This window comes from Nasonia vitripennis (assembly GCF_009193385.2).
Source record: "Nasonia vitripennis strain AsymCx chromosome 4 unlocalized genomic scaffold, Nvit_psr_1.1 chr4_random0010, whole genome shotgun sequence".
In the NCBI taxonomy this organism is placed as follows: domain Eukaryota; kingdom Metazoa; phylum Arthropoda; class Insecta; order Hymenoptera; family Pteromalidae; genus Nasonia; species Nasonia vitripennis.
Window position 1 is genome coordinate 1137747 of NW_022279646.1, and position 20656 is coordinate 1158402.

The 20656-nt window shown below is 35.0% G+C and overlaps 1 protein-coding gene across 7 annotated transcripts in view; it reads left to right on the plus strand.

Moving 5' to 3' along the window:
* The window catches only part of LOC100119221 (multiple ankyrin repeats single KH domain), a 490846-nt gene that overhangs the window by 437177 nt on the left and 33013 nt on the right, over positions 1–20656 (plus strand). For all 7 annotated transcript variants that reach the window (XM_031930209.2, XM_031930213.2, XM_031930215.2 and 4 more), the window contains one exon: positions 11666–13891. In XM_031930209.2, coding sequence (XP_031786069.1) covers positions 11666–13891 — 2226 coding nt within the window. The remainder of the gene's footprint in view (positions 1–11665; positions 13892–20656) is intronic.

A 20656-nucleotide genomic window follows, 5' to 3' on the forward strand; every position in this document is an offset into this window, starting at 1 on the left:
CATTTCTCATCAGTTTTTATTAATCCTCTAGCAACTGCTGCTTCCATGAAAGACGAAAATGTAATATGATCAATTGTTCTTATATCTTTAAAAAACTTATCTCCTTTAACATGTTATAATAGTAATATCTTAAATAAAATCTTTTTCGATCTTTTGGATTAACGGAATACATCTTTGCAAAAACTGGTTTGTAAAATCTTTTTCTTGCAGTCCATTCTTTCGTCTTCTATACAATTATGTATTAATATAATCTGTGTATAGATATTGTCTTGCATTTGGATCAATCTGAATAAGAATAAAGCATGCAGTTAATGTTGTATTAAAATTTTTGTTAATCGACTGATCTTTATATCCTTTTTTAAAAAATACATACTGTTTATTACTGAGATGAACTGCTAATCTGTATATAACGTGGTATAATTCATGCATTGGATATTCCAATAATCTATAAAATGACTGGTGGGTTGACGTATCGTGTTAATATATTGTTTAATTTCAACATAATCTTAGATATCATTTTCTTTTTGAACGTTATTATCAGAACTAGAATTAACATCAACATTACTCATTTTTATAAATGCACAATCATGGCCTTTATAACAATATTTAAATAAATATTTCACACATTGAACGGTTGAGAATACTTCTACATTAATGTGACAGTTGAATTTTAGTAGCAAAAATCGATTATAATGAATAATTGATCTATTATCTGCATCTAATTTATTTTTCGTTTTTCCTTTGAAAGCTATTTGTTTTCCATCATTTTTCCTTCGATGTGTTGGATATCCAGTTGTGCTAAAATTCATTTAGTCATTAAATAGTTTTGGAAAATTTTTCGAACATTTTTTCTTATCATCATTTATAGATGGTAAATTCATATTGTAATCACCACATAAATTGTCGTACTATAGAACATAACCTTGGTTGTTTATTTTCATCGGGTATTTCTGCACTAATAAATTTATCTACTTGTTCTTCATTATTGATTTTATTTTCAGAACTTAAAAATAGCAACATGTGCATATGTGGTAAACCTCTTTTTTGGATCTCATTAAAGTACGTATATGCATTTCATTTTCCAAAAATACATTTTTTAACTGTTAATAATACTAAACATTCTTGTATTTTATGACGAAAAACTCTAGCTACAATATTCGATCTATCAATAGCATCTTCATGTAAATATAAATTTTCGACGGTTTCTTTCCATTTACGATTACATGTCATCGTAATAAACAAATCTGATTTACCAAGCTTCATACAATTGTTATTGAATCAATGAAATTTTGCTTTAATGATCGTAGACTTCCTAAAAATGTTAATGGCAAAACAACCATTTAACCAGTTTATCAATTTTTATTGTCATTTTGTTTACTTAAATAATACATTACTCCTTTATATAAATCCTTTCTTAAAATATGTTGCTTCTTCTTGAAATAATAAAGTATAGATTTGTGTTAACTTTCCTAAATCTATGAATGACTAGAATCATTTCTCTCTCTCTCTCTCCCTCCCTCCCTCCCTCTCTCTCTCTCTCTCTCTCTCTCTCTCTCTCTCTCTCTCTCTCTCTCTCTAAATTATGCAAAATCTTATAAGGAGAGAGAAGAACCCTCTACTTCTTTTAACTATCTAAAAACAATTTATATGTAAAAAAACGACAGACTTTTTTTTTGATTGACATTTTGCTTAAAAAATGTCGATCAAAAAGAATAAAAGGAAAATTTTTTACAGTAGAATAAAGGATTATAAACTTTTGCACATATATACTGCAAAGAAACATAATTAAAATCTGTATATTTATGAAAGAATCGATGAGCTACGTTAACTCAGATTTTTTTTAATTATATTTTGCTTTAAAAATGTTTTAAATAAGAATAAATTAAAAAATTTTTTTAGTAAAATGAAGGATTAAAAGATTTTGCACATATATACCAGAAAGAAACTTAATAAAAATATGTATATTTATCAAATAATTGAGGTTTACGAGTCCTCGGACATATTTACGATAAACATAGTGCCACAGGGAACTGCAGCTTCAAAAATGTTGAATATAATACATCATTAACAATACGTAAATATTCAAACAAAGCTAAATAAATACAATGAATAATGCAAAACCACGACATAGTCGCCCTTTGTTTCTGAACCATCTAGTACTTGCAACATTTCAAATAAAAATATTAACGCATTGACAAATGGCATTTGAACAAAAATTAGTAGCTGCAGGGAGCGCATGTTGGGAATTTCGTTCAAATGCCATTTTTATATCGGTGTATATAATTGCTTGAAGCTTTGAAAAGAGGTAGATGGTAATGAAAGAAAAAGCATCCAAATCCTGGATTTGTACAATTTATACGAAAAAAAAAGTTTTATTATGATCAAACCTCAAAATGCCTTGCACAGTTAAATTTAACAGCGATGTTAGAAGAAAGTGTAGAACAGCAACAAGGACGTTATGCTGTAGTGTTAGTTTAAAAAATCAAAAGCGCTGCTACTTTCTAAATGTACAAGAGTGAAAAATCACTCTAGTAATGTCAAATATCACTCTTTAGGGAACAAAAGACAGAGCCAGTCGGAATAGAGTGAAAAGTAACGTTCTTCAAGAGTGATTCATGTCACTCATAAATCTATGTGAGTAACATGATATTTCTACTAATACTACAAACCTAACCTAAAAACAATTAAAAATGTATATTTATCATCAAGCTGCAAGTAACTTTTAGAAAGAATAAATTTTCAAAAATTTAATTTTTTTTACTATTATATTTTATATTAATTATTTATTAACTCATTATTTAATTTACTAGACTTGGCGCGAATATACTCAACGCCTCTAAAATTTCCAACAACAGAATACGTCTCTTCCTCTCCAGCAAAATACTTCAAATCACAGCTAAGTACAAACACATTCCCATTGGTGAAGCATGTGTTACAGTACGTCCTCTAGTATCCAAACAACAAAGAGTGATCATTTCAAATGTGTGTCCTACTATACTGCACTATATACTTGAAGAACTAAAGAAAAATCAGTGGACATGGTCAGCGTACAGTCAGACGTCGGTACTTGCAGTACCCTTTTACATCCGTATACACAGTAGTGTAGATGTACGTGCTGTCAGGCGTCGAAAATTTTGCGAAAGTAACTATTATAGGTGATTGTGCAGGAGTACAAAATTATTTTAGAGATTTGCGGAGCTAAGGAGCGCTGTACGTAACACGGTGACTAAAAAACGGTCGAATGTAAAAATCGATCAACACGTGGTCGGGCTACGTAACCTCCAAAAGCACTTTAAAACGTCGGATACTACTCACACACTAATCACTGAACACAAGCCACTCACGTAGTCGAATCGCAAATTGATTAACACGCGATGTATGGCAATAACCAATGCCTGATGGATAATTAGCTAGCAACAAATGCAAAATTTACACGCGCGTGGGCTGATGCGGAGACAGTGTGGGTTTTGCGTAGAGTCAGTTTGGAGGCACTTCTCAGCAAAGAATCTTGAATCTGGGCATAGGCTGGATTCTCGGGTGACGCTGCGATGAAATAACACCAGGTGATCACGACAGGATTGACGTTAGAAGCTCCAGAAAATGTCAAGAAGAAGCCAGGTGAAGCCAAGATGGCAGCGGTCTCGCTCTCTGCTGCCTTGTCGTCGGAAAAGTTTAAGTAGAGTTTTCTCTGCAAGCACCGAACCCAGGCCAATAGTAATTAGCACGAGCGGAGGCTTGCAAAAAAGAGCGTGCAAGGATCTGTAAGAAAAACGCCCGAAGGCATATAAAGGCAGAAATAATCCAAGTAGAAGCCGGAGCGATCGAAAGCACGTCAGCTCATACTTACGAAGAGAGAGAGAGAGAGAGAGAGAGAGAGAGAGAGAGAGAGAGAGAGAGAGAGCGAGAGAGAGAGAAAGAGATTTATTAGATTTATTTGGCGTACAATATGTTGTACGATAAATTGTATACAGCAGGAGTAGTAGTACAGCAAAAATGTGTATTGTGATAGTATGATAATGTGAAGATAGGTTAAGCGAGAGTGTGTGCGTTTGCGTGAATGTGTACAAGAGATTCAAGTGTTTGTATTTTCAAGCTCGAGAAAGTGCTCTTTAGCTAGTCTCTTGAAACCTGAGACAGATGTAGTGTTACGAATGTGAGATGGTAGGTTGTTCCATAGGTATGAGGCGCTGATATGAAACGAGTTCCTCAGCGCCTCCGTCGCGAATGTCGGAATATCCAGAGGTATCACCTCCCCCCTAACAGGCCGAAGTGTCACGCGGAAGTCATGGTATGCAAGTCTTCCGCGTAGATGAGATGGGAAACATCGGTATCAAGGCAGAAACCGATGTCATTGATGTACAGTGCAAACAGCAGGGGACCCAGAACGGACCCCTGCGGGACGCCGATGTTGAGACGCCGAGGAGAAGAACGTTCGTTATTGTCACCAACGACGGCCTGTTCTCTACCAGAGAGGTAGGAGGCAAACCAGTGGATGACTTGCTTTCAGAAGCCAAAGGTGGATAGCTTTCTCAGGAGCCTGACGTGACACACAGTGTCATACGCCTTGCTAAAGTCAAAGAGAAGGAGTAGTGTTACTTTCTTTTTGTTTATCCCAGCTCTGGCATCATCAGTTAGATTAATTAGGCCAAACTGAGTACTGTGACCAGTGCGGAAGCCTGTTTGAAGGTTATCTAGTAAGAGCCTTGATTCAAGGTATTCTGAGACTTGCCTGTGCACTAGCCACTCCAGAGCCTTGGAAAGAAAGCAGAGAAGTGAAATCGGACGGTAATCAGTCAGGGCTGTTGGTGAACTGATTTTGTTGAGTGCGCGCACAAGTGACAATTTCCAGGCAGATGGGAAGCAGGGTTCGCTAAGGGACAGGTTGAAAATATAACTTAGTGAGGGAGCAAGAACCGGCAATGCTTTTGAGATGACAACCCGTGGGATGCCGTCGCTCCCCCTGGTCTGAGTGTCAAAGTGCGACACCGCAGCCAACACGTCCGATTCCGTTATAGGTTTGAATTCGAAATGTTCCGGGAGGTCAAGACTTTCCAGGGTAACAAGATAATCCTCAACAGCAGGAGCCAGTGAATCATTTGAGATCGCGCTGAAATGCGTGTTGAGTTCATCTGTGGTAAATCTAGATGGTAAGGGGGCCTTGGTGGCAGAAATTCCAAGTTTCTCCAGCTCTTTCCAGATCTCAGCAATATCGGTCAAGGTGGACAGGCGTGAATAGTAATAATTCAGCCTGGCCTCCTCGACTTGTTTGTGAGCATAGTCTCTAGCTAATCTGTAAACGCGTCAATCTGATTCGAGCCTGGAGTCCCTGAAACGCCTGTAAAGTCTATTGCTCTCGGATACAAGGCCACGAAGAGCCGCAGTGTACCACGGGTGACGTTGTCGTCCTGGTGTCACAGTCCGCAATGGAGCGAGGTAGTTGATGGCGTTAGTGAGGTTAGCATTAAGTAAAGATATGCATTCGTCAAGTGATGAAGTGGTGAGAGATGACCAGTCACATTCGCTAAGAAAGTCTCTTAGCTTCTCAGCGCTGATTCCTTGAAAGTTTCTGTATGAGTATGTATTTGGTACGTAGCGTGGAATCTGTACGTCGAGAGTGGCCGTGATAAGGTCGTGTCCGTTGCTGAAAGGTGCGTCTGTCTTCCAGTATGACTGCAAGCGATCCTGCTCGTCGATTAGGCACAGATCAAGCCAGGTGTCAGAACCCTGTTTATGGTGCGTGGCACCATAGGGAACGGACGAAAGAGAGTTCTCATCAATGAAGGCCCTGATGAAATTGGCATCTTCAGATGAGGATAGTTGGTCAGAGTTAAAGTCCCCCATTATAACCTTCGTGGAGTAGTTGTGCATGTGAGTTGTTAGTTCGTTAATAAAGTTAGAGCCTTGGAAAAAAGGAGCATGAGGTGGACGATACACAACCCCCACGAAGATGGGAGAAACTCCCTTGGCTGATATCTCACAAAAGAGGTATTCAGGCTTGCCTGGCTTGCCGGACCATTCACCGTCGGATGATGAAATAACACTAACCATCAGAGATTTATATAGAGGGCCACACCTCCACCGTTTCTGTTTCTGTCTCGTTTGTAGAGCAGGTAATCATCCAACGAAGGGCTGGATGTCACCTTCTCGCTTAGCCAGGTCTCAGTAACAGCTATTACGTGGAATAAAGAGCGAGTGGATAAAAAGAGCCTGATCATCTCAATGTGACCCGTGAGAGAGTTCGCATTAAAATGACAGACCCTTAGACCTTCAGACAGAGATACCTTAGAACCCGATGAAGACACGGCGGATGAGCTTGATGGCGGACGTGATGGGATGAAATGTATGTGTGGCAGCTTCATTGTGGAGTGATGTTTACGGCGAGCGGGATCCGAGCTAAAAAATCATCCAGCTCGGCGTCGGTGGTGATGACGGTGGCACGCTCGTTGTCATCGTTGCAGCGCATGAACAATCTCCCGTCCCTGACGAACGTTCGGCAGCCCTGCCTCCTCTTGGCTTCCAGCCTAGCCCGTGAACGCAGCTTGTGGACGTCGGTGAGGAGTAGCTCATTGATGTTTATGAGCCCTTGGTGGTCAGGGCTCAGAGCTTTGGCCTCCTCCATCACGGTTGCGTCCAGCTCGGTGGTGTGGAGCTTGCGTTTACGAGCTTTGGCAACGACGATTGCTCGTGCTAGTGCACTCGACGAGAGGGTGACGGCCAGTGGTGGCAGTCTGCCATCACTCCTGGCGGTGTTCCGGGGTGCATCGAGCCTACCCATGACCCTGACGGATGCAACATCTCTCCGCAGGACCGTTGGGTCAAGTGCGTTTATGACTGCAAACGCGAGAAGATGCAGCGAGGTCTCACGGGTGTAGTGCAAGCCCGTGATGACAACAACACTATTTGAGGTCTGCTTCTGCCGTCGTTTGACCTTAGCCAGCTCACTGCAGAGGCTGCTAATTTCCGCAGCGCTGCTGCTGTTATTGCTGTTGTTGTTGTTGTCTTGCTGCAGTGCTGGGCTCCTCGATGAGAGATCTTGGACTTGTGCCTGCAACTCGGTGATGGTGGACTCAGCATTAAGTATGCGAGTCTTGAGTGCAGGCAGCTCATCGAGGGCCTTTAGACGCTTCTCCAGCGGGCTAAGACGTTGCTCAATTCTCGAGATCCTCTCCGACACGATGTTTTGTGTCTGGATGGCTTCCGCATGAGCATTGCGGATGTCATCGAGAGCTTCACGAATGTCCTTCAATGCAGCTTCGATGGTTGGTGATGAGCGAGCTGGTGATGTACTTCGTGAAGTATTGGCTGATGGTGGTGCCGATCTCGTCTTCTTCGTCCCCGGTTGTTTTGGGGTGGTCTTGTTAGCCGCTGTTGTCGCAGTCACCCCCGCCGCTGATGTTGACCTGAGTCCCGCTTTGGCACCCTTGGCGTCCGCACAGGGAGGACAGGCTATAAACTGCCTATCATTTACCACGACTGTCTTGATGTTGATGGTGTTCAGATATTTGACATGGTAATGGAGCTTGCAAAAAGCACACCTTTTCGGCTCCTTGTGCTGAATAGGCTGTTTACAGCTGCCACATAGCCGAAAAGGCACTTCCCCGCTCTTTTCGCCGTTCTCACTCATTTTCGTCGATAACTTACTGGCAGTCGGTAGAGCAGAAATTCGTGGTGTGATGTTAAGTTATCGACGGAGTGGTAGAGTCGGTGTTATAACTCTTACGGCTAGATGGAGCGTTAGTGTAAAGCGTAAAGTTGGTGTAAAGAGCGAGAAAGTACCGACCTCAAAGAATGTGCAGACGCCTTAGAAGTTCTCCCTCGATGTTGATTAGGAGCGGAGAGAGACGCCGTGCGAGCGGGAAACCAAGCCAAGCCGAGCCGAGTAGATTTGGAGGTTAGAAGCCGTGCAGAAAGTTTGTGCAGAAAAGATGTAGAAAATAAATTGCAACCTTCAGCGATTTATATGTCGTCGTAAAGGTTGCAAAAAGAGCAACAATCTACAAAAAAAGAGGGCCCGAAGGCAAGAAGCGGCAGAAAAGCAGTGCGAAAGTAGGAGCAGAATGAAAAGCTGTCAAAGCGACTCACCAGAGAGAGAGAGAGAGAGAGAGAGAGAGAGAGAGAGAGAGAGAGAAAGAGAGAGAGAGAGAGAGAGAGAGAGAGAGAGAGAGATTTTCTACTGAAGAGTAGACGAAACCACTGTACTTTTCGTTGGCTGTCATAAAGGTCCCAAAAATATTTATAAAAGGGTGGGTCCGCTGCTGATGACTTTACGACGCGCTTTGTCTTGTTCAAACCTTTGTTGCTTTTTTCTTCTGTCTTAAGGAAGTTAGTCAAACAGTTTGACTAAACTTTAGTTGCTCTCCGAATGGCTCTAAATTATTTTAAAAATATATAAATAATATTATTGAAGTCTTTGCAACTCCAGCTATTAATAGAGAGGGTAAGCCAACAAATTTGTTCAACCTTATATCAAACGTATCACCCTAACATAGATACACGATTGTCATCGAAATATAACCGAGCGAGGGTCAGCGAGCGAGGCATCTACTACTAGTTACTAATTATTATCAAATTAGGCATAATTTGATAATATACATAAGCTTAAGATGCTTAGTTGCGCGGATTGTGACAACAGTGTATCTAAAAGAGCATAAAATTGCCTACTTTTTCCGCAAGATTTTCCAGATTGACCGTTCCGTTCAATTTTTGACGATAAAAATGGCGATTTAAAAAAAAAATTTAATATTTACAAAACTAAATTGTCAAACCATTTAAAAAAATGTATGACAATGAGAAACGATAATATTTATTTGCTGTCAATTTTAAACCATTTTGATGACTAGTTTACAAGCTAAAAATCAAAAACTAAAAAAATAGGTTTTCTACATCGTATGATTACGGGAGTAAAAAGCTTTAATTAAGTTGAAATTTTGGGAAAATGTCGATCTTTTGATTACCTTGGCTAGGTTCTTTTTGCAGCTTATAAAAATATTTAGTTTAAAAGATATTAGGATTCAAATTCTTTGTCTCTTACCTGTTCACCCAGTACAACTGCAAATTACTATTTTTGTTAAACCTTGTAACTCGCTAAGCAAAGTTTTGAAAAATTCATGATTTTATAAGGTTATGAGAACCCTATGGTAATTGAAATAGTAAGGTTTCAATTTTTCCATGAAAATTCTATGATTTAAATCAGTAAAATAATTAAGATTGTAAATATTTTAAAAATATACGGTATATTTGAACAATATTGTATCTATTGGAACTATACATTTTGTTGGAGGAAGCTACGTGCCAAAGAATTCTTTCTAAAAAAAAAACATGATTATTGAACTTTATTAGGACTATACTCCACTTTACTTTAGAGTCATTTCATGGGGCAGATCCTGAGAAAAACATAAAAAACTGAAAAAAGTCGTTTATCTACGTGACGCGATAACTGGAGTGAAAAGGCAATAATCAAGTTCAAATTTTGGATTTAATTAGCATTATATAGCACCTTGATCCCTTTCTTTGGGCTGTTTATGAAACCAATTAGTTTCAAAGATATTGAACTTCTAAATTTTGTTTTCTCACCCTGTATACTATGGGTCGTTTTTTACAAGTGACGCGATAATTGAAGTAAAAAGGCAATAATCAATTTAAAATTTTGGATTTAGTTAGCATTATGTAGTACCTTCATCCCTTTCTTTCGGTTGTTTATGACACCAGTTAGTTTCAAAGATATTAAGCTTAAAAATTTGTTTTCTCACCCTGTATACTTTGCATAATTGAAAACTGCTTTGCTTATATCTCAGCTTCTATTTAATGAATTGGCTCGTTTAGCTAATGTATACATTGGCTCGTTTTTTTCTGTTTTTTTTTTTTTACCAATTCGTGAAAAACAAGATTTTATTATTATGATCTTTACCCTGGTAGGAAAGCGCCAATTTGAAATTATCGTAAAGGCAAAAAAATCGCCAAGAAAAAAACGCACATGCCTAACTAAAAAAGACTTATTCAAAATCATAAAGGAAATATAGTTACTATCGAAATACAACCCTGGTAAAAATATTGATGTGATTTTGTGATGTATTAAAATTACGTATTTCTTCATGTAATTTTGATATGTGATTTGTGACGACAGTTTGTTATGTACTGATTTCGAACGTTTTATGACGATTACATAAATATTTAGTTCTGGATTCTTACTACTAAATACTCTTAAATACTTCAAATTTGTTAAAATGAGTGATCATATAGGCCTTGCCATGCAAATGGTAGTGCGGAAAATAGGGGCTAATGAGTGATGAATATTATTTTTTTTTAAATTTTTTAATTTACTGAAAGTATCAAAAATAATTAATTTCTGAGGCATACGCCCCCATTTTCCGCACTACCATTCGCATGGTAGCACTCATACGATCACTCATTTTAACAAATTTGAAGTATTTAAGAGTATAATAATTTTGAACTAAATATATTTGAACTAAAACTTCATGAAGCTAAAGTATTTCAATTTTTCTAAAAAGTCATAAAATTACGTGATGAAATGTTCGAAATCAGTACATAACAAACTGACGTCACAAATCACATATCGAAATTATATAAAGAAATACATAATTTTAATACATCATAAAATCACGTCAGTATTTTCACCAGGGAACTGAACGAACGTCAGCGAGCAACGTAACCGTTGCTAGTTGAAGAATGTAATTTAATAAGATGCGGCAAAGTACACTTATTAACAAGAACAGAATTATATCTTCAGAAATTCGTTGATGCAACTGATGTGATCAATTGTAAAATATTTTAAAAAATTATTTCTAATGGAAATACTACTGATAAATAAATACGACGTTGTCCACGAACAGATAACTCTGTTCTCAAAACCACTGATAAAACATTTAGAATTGTTTTAAAAATCTGTAAAATTAAGTATGATAGTGACTGCGAAGTAGTAATTTTTTTCTTGATTTAAAAATTGCAAGTAAATTTTTTCTTGACAATTTTACTATTAAAATTTTGAAAGTTGTCAATGCCAAAGAAAAGTTAAGATTACGTTGTAGAATACTCTTAGTTACACGGACTATGTATTTTATTAAATTTAAATTAATGTCAATTCAAACGCAATATAAAATTTAAGTACTCTGCATATAAGACAATAATACAAAGCAAACGAGGAGGAAGCTGGCAGGGATTTGGCAGCGGTTTTTAAATTCTAATGTATTTTACACTATTAGTTTTTTGAAGTTAAATCTGATTTAGCAAGTGTGAAAAGTTTATGCAAGCGCTGCAAGAGTAGCTGCAGAAATTTTGCTGGGATTCTATAGCAACATTCTACAGAGAGTATGCAGAAAGTATGCAGGAAATATGCACGCCAGACTGCAGCTCCAGCTATGAGTTTAGTTGCAGACTTTTTTATGAGAATCCTCCTACTTACGTTTCCAAAATTAAATTTAGTTACTTCATTCGAATTTGCAAACTCGAATTTTATGCATATAAAAAAAAACAGTAAGCGATACTGTGCGCTGCGTGGTTGTACCCACACTTGCTTTTGTTTTTTACACACTTTTCTCTCATAGTTGTCATCAATTTCCTTATTTCTATCCGTATATACTAATCAAATTTAGTTTTATTTGCTTGAAAAATAAAAAAAAAGTCTTACCATGATATTGTTCTGTTACAGGCCTGCAAACTTAGAGTTGTACCATCGAAGCTTCCGCTTGGACTTATAACAACGGCACCTTCCTCGCAAATAAGCAAGCCAACTAATGTTTCGAGCATTTCCACCATGAGCCAAATATTACCTGTTCGTTCTAATTCAAGTATCAAACCTTTAGGAACACCTGTACCACGAGTTGGTAGTTCACGACTAAATTCTAATACAGAGAAAAAAACGGCATCACATGTTACTTTACCGTCAAATACAAAAACTACAATGTCTTATACAAGTGCAATTATGACAGCTGGTCGTACATCTAAAATTGTAACAACAAATACATCTCAAACTTTTGCTGCAAAACTTACTGAAATATATACTCCACCTCAATCGTGTAATACTTCGCAAAGTGTAAATCAATGTAATCAAAATTCAAGTAACGTTATAAATATTGTAAAGCAAACAATAACTCCAAATACATCCGTAGCGCTAGCATCAACGTCATCAGTCAATCAAGTATCACATCAACAATTAATTACGCAAAGTTTAACCAATCCTGGTCCTTCAGTACTGGTGGTTTCTCCTTCAACAGCACCATCTCAATGTTCTGGAAAACTAAAATTTTCCAGCAATTCTGTTTCATTATCACCAATTAATTCAAATCCAACCAATAATCAACCATGTTTGGTCATGACTTCGTCTAGTTCTATTAGTTCGGCAAATTCTTTACCAACAGTTTCTCAAGCAGTAACATTACAACAATTTCGTAGTTCGACGCCTATAGTTGGCGTAAGGTCAGAAAAATGTCATACTTTGTCAAGCAACGTACCTTTAGAGTATTCGTTATTCAATGACACATTTAGTAAGGTTACTCAGCAATCAATGTGGGGTAGTAAAGAAATAGAGACTCAAAAAAGTATCAATTTTGCAACAATTGCTGGAACAGGGATTTCTGTTAGTTCTTCCACAGCACCGTCCAATACATTCATTGATACTAGCTCCATGGAAGTAGATGCATCAAAAGCTCCAGGATATAGAGGAACGTCAATGTGCTCTCCAACTTCCAATAAATCTAGTGCAAACAATGCTGGTAATAGTACAGTTACTACAAGTTCACTTAACTCAACAGCATCCAGCCCAGTTCAACAAGTAAATATACAATCTTCAGTAAATTATACAGGTACTCATACATCTATTAAGTCTCCTGTCAATTTATCATCAACAAAACCCCACGTAACACCAAAATCTATGGAAATGGATGTGGCTAGTATACCACCATTCATTAGACCAGTCTTTCATGGAAACATAGATACTTCTCAAGGCATAACTGGTGGTCTTAAAACTTGTACTATTTCAGCGATATCTCACAATAATTTAGAGGCAAATATTTACAACGAAAGTAATATTGGTTATGAAAATCAAAATCTCAACTCTAATTTGCTAAATATAATACCCAATGAAAATCAGACCAATAACCAATCTATTTTACCAATTCATCAACATATACAAAGCTATCCGCAAACGGTGGCACCTTCATCAGTCGTTACAACAACTATAAGTATTTCTAGATTAAATCCACGTGCGCCAGATTTTTCTAGTTCAATGCATTTAAACAGTAAACCACAAGCCACAATGTTCAGTCCAGTAACACCAATGCATCCAAATATATTTTCAACAACGCCAGCTCAGCCATCAACTACTGTTATTCAATCTAACAATCTTGCTATTTTAGGTAATTTTAATTTTAATAAGTATCAATCGTCAGCTCAAAGACAATCAAACGTTAATATTCCAACTTGTATTCAAAACCGTTGGCCATTTGTACCACCAATAAATTATTCAACTCATCAAGATTCGTTAGCAAATTTTCCTGATCACATTGCTAATCTATCAGTTCAATCAGGTAATTTGGAATTAATTAATCTTGAAAATGGCTCAATATCACCAGCTATTTCGCCTTCTTCAACGGGACAAGTTCTTTCTCAAGATGTCTCGCAAATGCAGATTGAAGATAGAAAAATACCTCGACCAATAGGTACTGAGAGAACGTGGAAAAATTATTCGACTGGGAATGGACCGGCGGGAGATTCTGATAATATTACTTGGGTGACGAATAACGAAAAGCATATTAATTCATGGTCAGGAATGTCAAGTAATACAGATAGAAATCAATTGTATTGTTCAAATACAACATTCAATCGAATTTCAGCTAGTGATACTGAGTTACATCAAATAATGGAAACTTCATACCAGGTAATTCGCATATATGCGTGATAAATGCATCTAGTTCAATATTACTTGATATATAACCGATGCGATTTTAAATCATGTGACCCTATTGTACCTGTTTCTTGCAATTACTGCTAAGTTAGAACATGTCATTGGGGTATAACTCGATAGATGTTTCTTGATGCACCAGAATTGCAATTTTAATAAGTAAACAACCTAACTGACTTTTTTTGTCTTGATCCTGCATGATTTTTGCATTTCGAAATCTAAATATTAGAATGTTTTTAATTTTAGTTTACAGACAAAATAGTTTTTTACGGAATAAGTAAATTTTTCTCTTTAAAATTTAACAGCCATACATTTTATGTGAAAATTTTATAGTAAAAGTTCTAGACAAATAAAAATATAAATTTTTAAAAAATCCAAAGCAGGTACCCCCCTGCTCGCTTCGCTCGCCAATCACCACATTTGTCATAGAATTAACTTTAGTTTTAGATGTGTAAAAATGTACAATTATAGTTTGCGTGTCTATCGATAGGTGATGAGGAGACATATGGTTGTCCATGTTTAAAACTGAACCTTGAAGCTATTTAAAGAACATCTCAAGAGAACATATTTCGAGCACAAAGCAAATCGTCTTTTAAAAGCTTTAAATATTTAGTTACGATTTTGCATTACATACAGTGATATGTAATCCGAATCTCTGTATCGTTTATTGTAAGGATACAATTCCAAATGCCGTTTTTATTCACCGTTATTGTCATTTGACAATATCGTTTATACCATGAGAAACGTGATACATATCTACAAGAGTTTGATCTTTTTCAAAGATTTTATTGCTATAGCTTAAAAGATGTCAATATATAATATATTTTATTAACTGTAGTACCGAAATATTTTATGAAATTTTAATTGTTATTAATAATTACATCTACACAATATTAATTTGCTTAAATTTCTGCCCAAAACATCATTTCTATTCAATTTATTCAAATTCCTCCAGTTTTAATTGAAATTTTTTTAACTGTCACATGAGTCCTAACAACTAAGAATATTGCTACCGTTTTATTTTACTTCCTCCTAGAGGAAGCTTTGTAATAGTAAAATTTTGAATTTCGTCAAAGCTTCTAGAAAATACTTTTTGGTGTGTTAGAAGTTCAAATCAAGTGTATTTAGAAAATGTCCGTATGAATGCCCGTATGAATGTGTGTGTGTGTGTGTATACCATAATATTTCTGGAACTACTCCGTCAATATCAATAAAACATGCATATATATTTTTAGATTCTGAATTCGGAAAAAACAGTCATTTTTCATTTTCTCAACTATTTTTTTTATGGCCATTTTTTGATTTTTGAAAAACATTATTTTGCGTTTTTTTCAATCATCCCATTGTTACAAACAATTCAGCTATAATGCATTTGAAAGAGAATAAAATTACCTACTTTTCATCGTTTGGTCCTCGGGATCGACCGCTTTGTTCGGCAGATAAAATGAAAAAGGTGATTTTTTTTTAAATTCATATTTCTGAAACTAAACATCATAACTTTGCGAAAAAAATTATGTCGATGAGTAACGTGTCAGACTATATTCCATTATAATTTCGAGTGATTTGACTACTTATTTTTTTAGTAATAAATCAAAAACACAAAAAAATTAGTTTTTTTTGTGCCTCGATTACGGACATAAAAAGGCCTTATTGCACTTGAGATTTTGGGAAATGTACATATTTTATGTGTTTTAGCTAAGTTCATTGCACAGCTTTCAAACTCCTATGGTTCATAAGATATCAAGGTCTTAATTTTTTTTTTTAATTGTTTGTTTCTTTATATTTCTAAAACAATGTAGTCAAATGCTTCAAAATTTTATTTCTTAATTCACCATAAAAAAAGCTATCTGGTGCTTAAATTTTAAACGACTTCGTCAAGCAGTTTTCAAGTAAAGAGCTAAAATGTAAAAATCGTTTTCTCGAAAATTGCGCGAGCGAACTATCTAATGAATAGCCTGTTGGTTTATGATGGTTAGTTTGGTTAGGAACAAATGTAAACATGCGTAAATTTCTGTGAAAAAAATTGACAGCAGTGATCGTATTCTATAATAGAAAAACAGAGGGGTTTGCAAACTTTTGGACAATGGCCCATCCAAAACTTATATTTACATTAAATTATGTATCAAAAACCGCCTCCTACATTAGGTACATTAGGAGGCAGATATACTGTATATTAAAACAATATTTTATTTATTGGACCTATGAATTTAGTTGGAGGAAGCTACGTGCCAATAAATTGGCAGCGGTTTTTTTTCTTTAGTGCACCAATATTGCAATATTTTAATGTAAAGATAAATATCGCACTTTCCGGATTTTGCAGGGAATTTTTCTGGACTTCTTGGAATTTTGGTCTTCCTGGAATTTTAACGCTGATAGTATACTTATGATTATAAACGAGGTTTCTTGGTGGTTAAACTTGGTGTAATTTTACAGGTATCACCATATATCATTTACCATAACTATAATGGGTTAACCTCAGGATCATCCTGACACTTGGACATCATCTACAGGAAGTGAAAATTTTTTTTCGGTGCATTTGTTGTATACTTAGTGCGTTGTATCATAGACCATGTCTCGCCGGAAGGTGATTTTGATACCTGGACATTGTCTGCTGTAGTTGAAAATTTTCCGTTCAATCAACAAAAGTCTGTTACAAATTTTCGAAATTGTTAAATAATTGTCCATTACATTAAACGACATATAGTGATAAAGGTATCTGGAAAGTTTCAAGACTCTACATGCAATAGATCAAAAGTTATAAAACATTTGAAGTTGAGAATCGAGTGCACTCGAGCGCGAGGTTAGGTCGCTTCACTCGCATGCAGTAGGCGCTTAGTATAGCCATCGTGGCACTCTATTTTTTCCGGCACTATTTACGTTTTGGTCTTTTTATCATTGAAATAGCTGATAAACTAAATTTTTAAAGGTACTAATCGATTCAGCATGCCATTCTCTTGCTCAAAGTATGTTTTTTTTCACTGACCCATTATTTTAAGCATATAAAAAAACGATCTGAATTTCAAATTTTGCTGTCATCCCATAAGAGTAGAGCGTTTCCAATGTTAATGTTTTTGTTAATATCTCGGTAACGGATCGATGAATCGATCTGAAATTTTCACAGGTTGTGTGTAATGCATAAAGGAAAAGAAATATACTCATTTGGAGAGATTCTCATTACTTTGCTATATCTCCGGACCCTCCTTAATAAAAAAACTATGACAGTCAATAGAATAAATTTTCAATTCTAAATTGAAAACAAAAATACTCTAAACTCTTGTATATATTTATATTCTTTATATTTCCTAATATTTAAATTCAACATTTTTATTTTAGAAATCGTTTCAATGCACATTTTAATTTTTTTAAGTTTTTGCCGCCAAGTTAAATTGATTATTCTCAATCACTGATTATCATTAAAATAAAGGCGCTAAAATATTAGTAAACGAATAGAAAAATATAATGTCTCATTATTATCTACACTGAAAAAAAAAACAACCATTTTAACTGTTCGGTCGTTTTTGCTGGTGTCCCGCGTAAGCGACCAATTTTACAAGTCGCGACTCCCCAAAACTACCAGTGGCACACCGTTGTTCTTACTGAACAGTCGTTACGGTGGCAGAACGGTTAAAACTACCAGACTTTACAGCAGAAACGACTGTGTTTTTTTTTCAGTGTAGTAAGCAACGTGAAATTTGTATATTATCAAAAAAGTTATCTATGCATATGGGGAATTCTACGGGAAGAATGCCATTTTCTGGTTGGAGAAACCGAAAAAAACAAATGTTGGGGCACACTCCCGCAACTTTTTTTTTCTTATTGTACGTGTTTAGAACCATGCAAAACCACATTCCAACACCGAAAAAGTGCCTTGTGACACTGTTTTCTAGGCCCTTCAAATTCGTCGAAAAATAGCCATCGTTCAAGGGCATGCACCTAATGCATAAGGACACAAATAGAAAATGTATTACGGTAGGAAGAGAGTACGGAAAAAGAGCTTGAATTTAAAAATGCGTTAAAAATGTTTGATTTGGTCAAAAGTTACGCACAATTGAAAATGCTGAAAAATCATGGAAATTGCTGGATTTTTTAAAGTCAAGAAATTTGTATCTTTCATGATTTTTTCGCACAAGGCACTTTTTCGATGTTGAAATGTGGTTTTGCATGGTTCTAAACATGTACAATAAGAAAAAAAAAGTTGCGGGAGTGTGCCCCAACATTTGTTTTTTTCGGTTTCTCCAACCAGAAACTGGCATTCTTCCCGTAGAATTCCCCATATAGTTATTTATCATTGGCGAGAACATTGACGTGATTTTGTTATGTATCAAAATTTTATAGTCTCCGACTTCAATTCGTCACTGTCGACATTTGTTTGAAAAAAAGATTTAAAAAATTGTATGCTGCAAATCATTTAAACCAATTAATTAGTGCGGAAATCCCAAATGAAAATGAAGAATAGATTGTTTGCTGTTGAACGACAATTTATGATATATTTATTATACTATCGATGTTCTTATTTTAAAAGGAATTGAAAATTATTCTAATTCTAAAAGTTGAATTTAACAACATTTTAAAATGTTACTTAATTTTTAATATGCAATCTGCAGTTCATTTTCAGAGATTCTATAAAATTCAACCTATTTTTTCTGGTTCAAGTATAAACAGACACTGGATTGGTTTGTGGTACAAACACAATGTAATACGAATTTTTGATAGTATTAACAAAAAATGTATTAATGATGATCATACAATTTTTATTGATATGCTGTTTCCAAATAAAGATAATTTTCGCATATTTTTTTAACAAGTACTGTATCAGACTAATTATTATGATTGCGATGTTTTTGCTATATCATTTGCAGTCGCTATTGTATTTAATATTTGCCCATGCAATGTTCACTTTAATATTAGTAAAATTTAATTAGAATGTATGATTCACTTTATCATTTTTTCCAATTTATTTTAAAGCGATTGCTGAAATTTCAATTATAAGAGACCTTCGTCACGCAATAAAATTTGGTAAATTTGAATTAAATTTTGATAAAATTAATATTAAGAAAATTGAAGTATTATATACAACAATTATTAATTAATTCTTTTGGAAGCCAACACAAAGAAAAAGTAAGTGCTAAAAATCAATCAAAAAATAATATGGATAATAAAATAATAAGTATAGCTAATAAAACAACTACAACAATAATTGTATTCATCATTTTGAAAGAATCATATCGATGGATGTGAATAATAATGACATTGTATATTCATCAAATCAAAATGGCAAAAAAAAACTTCATTAAATCAGAAATTTGATTAAAACAGTATTGTTTTTTATAATACCTTATTAATAATAGATCAATAGATAAGATAATATAAAATACACAGATAATAGATCAACAGATAATTGATTTTTTTTTCATATAGTCCATACTTATTATGAAAATTTAATTGTCTAAAATATGCATATATGTATATATTTATATATGAAAAAGGCCTCAACATTATTTACAGTTTATAAATAATACTTTTCAAACTTTCCAAAATTGTAATTATTATTAATTGATTAATTTCCTATTTACCCCTTAGGAGTACTTCGGCAAATATACATAATTCTGGTCACTTTCTGTTCATTTTTGGTATATTTCTGGTTCATTTCCGGTTATTTTTGGTCACTTCCAGATCATTTTGTATTTTTTACCATTATTTCTGTTTCACTTTCGGTTCACCTCTGGTCGACTTCCGGTGTACTTCCGGTCGACTTCCGGCCGACTTCCGGTCTACTTCCGGTTTACCCTAACCTCTTAGGAGGGGTAGTTTTGGGGATCAAGTGAACTTATAGCCGGGGATTACCAGACACATTTTAAAATAATAGAGGATTATTATTAGTATAATAACGTACGCAATTTACCCTGCCGGCTGCCATGCTACCACGCGCCCCACTGAATATGGCTTATATTATTATACTTAATATACATTAATATGCTTTTTTATTTAATATTTTTAAACTTATAAATTTAAAATTATTTTATTATTATATTCAACTTAAGGGGTCCAGCTTAGGTTAAATCCTACAAAAAAACAACAAAATATTCGTCCAAAAAAAATTTTTCTTTTCACCTAAATTAAAAAACAAAATATATGTTCTGAAAATATTTACAATATACACTATTACTACAGGAAAATATCATATATATACCCTACAAAATCACTGACCAAAATTCATGACATTTCACTATATAAATAAGTGTTTTTAGTCACTTGATACGGCTTTGTGAATGATCCGGACCGTCTTCTTTAAGATATCTAGGCTTAAAATGTACCTTAAACATGCCCCCTCAGACCTAATGAAAGACATTTCTCAAACATATTAATTAAATGTTGTTAGCAAAAAGTACAGTGTGAAAAATATTAATTAAATTTATTAGCTACGTATACAACGTATGGATAATAATATTTAATTAATATTTTTTAGAAATGTCTTTCATTAGGTCTGAGGGGGCATGTTTAAGGTACATTTTAAGCCTAGATATCTTAAAGAAGACGGTCCGGATCATTCACAAAGCCGTATCAAGTGACTAAAAACACTTATTTATATAGTGAAATGTCATGAATTTTGGTCAGTGATTTTGTAGGGTATATATATGATATTTTCCTGTAGTAATAGTGTATATTGTAAATATTTTCAGAACATATATTTTGTTTTTTAATTTAGGTGAAAAGAAAAATTTTTTTTGGACGAATATTTTG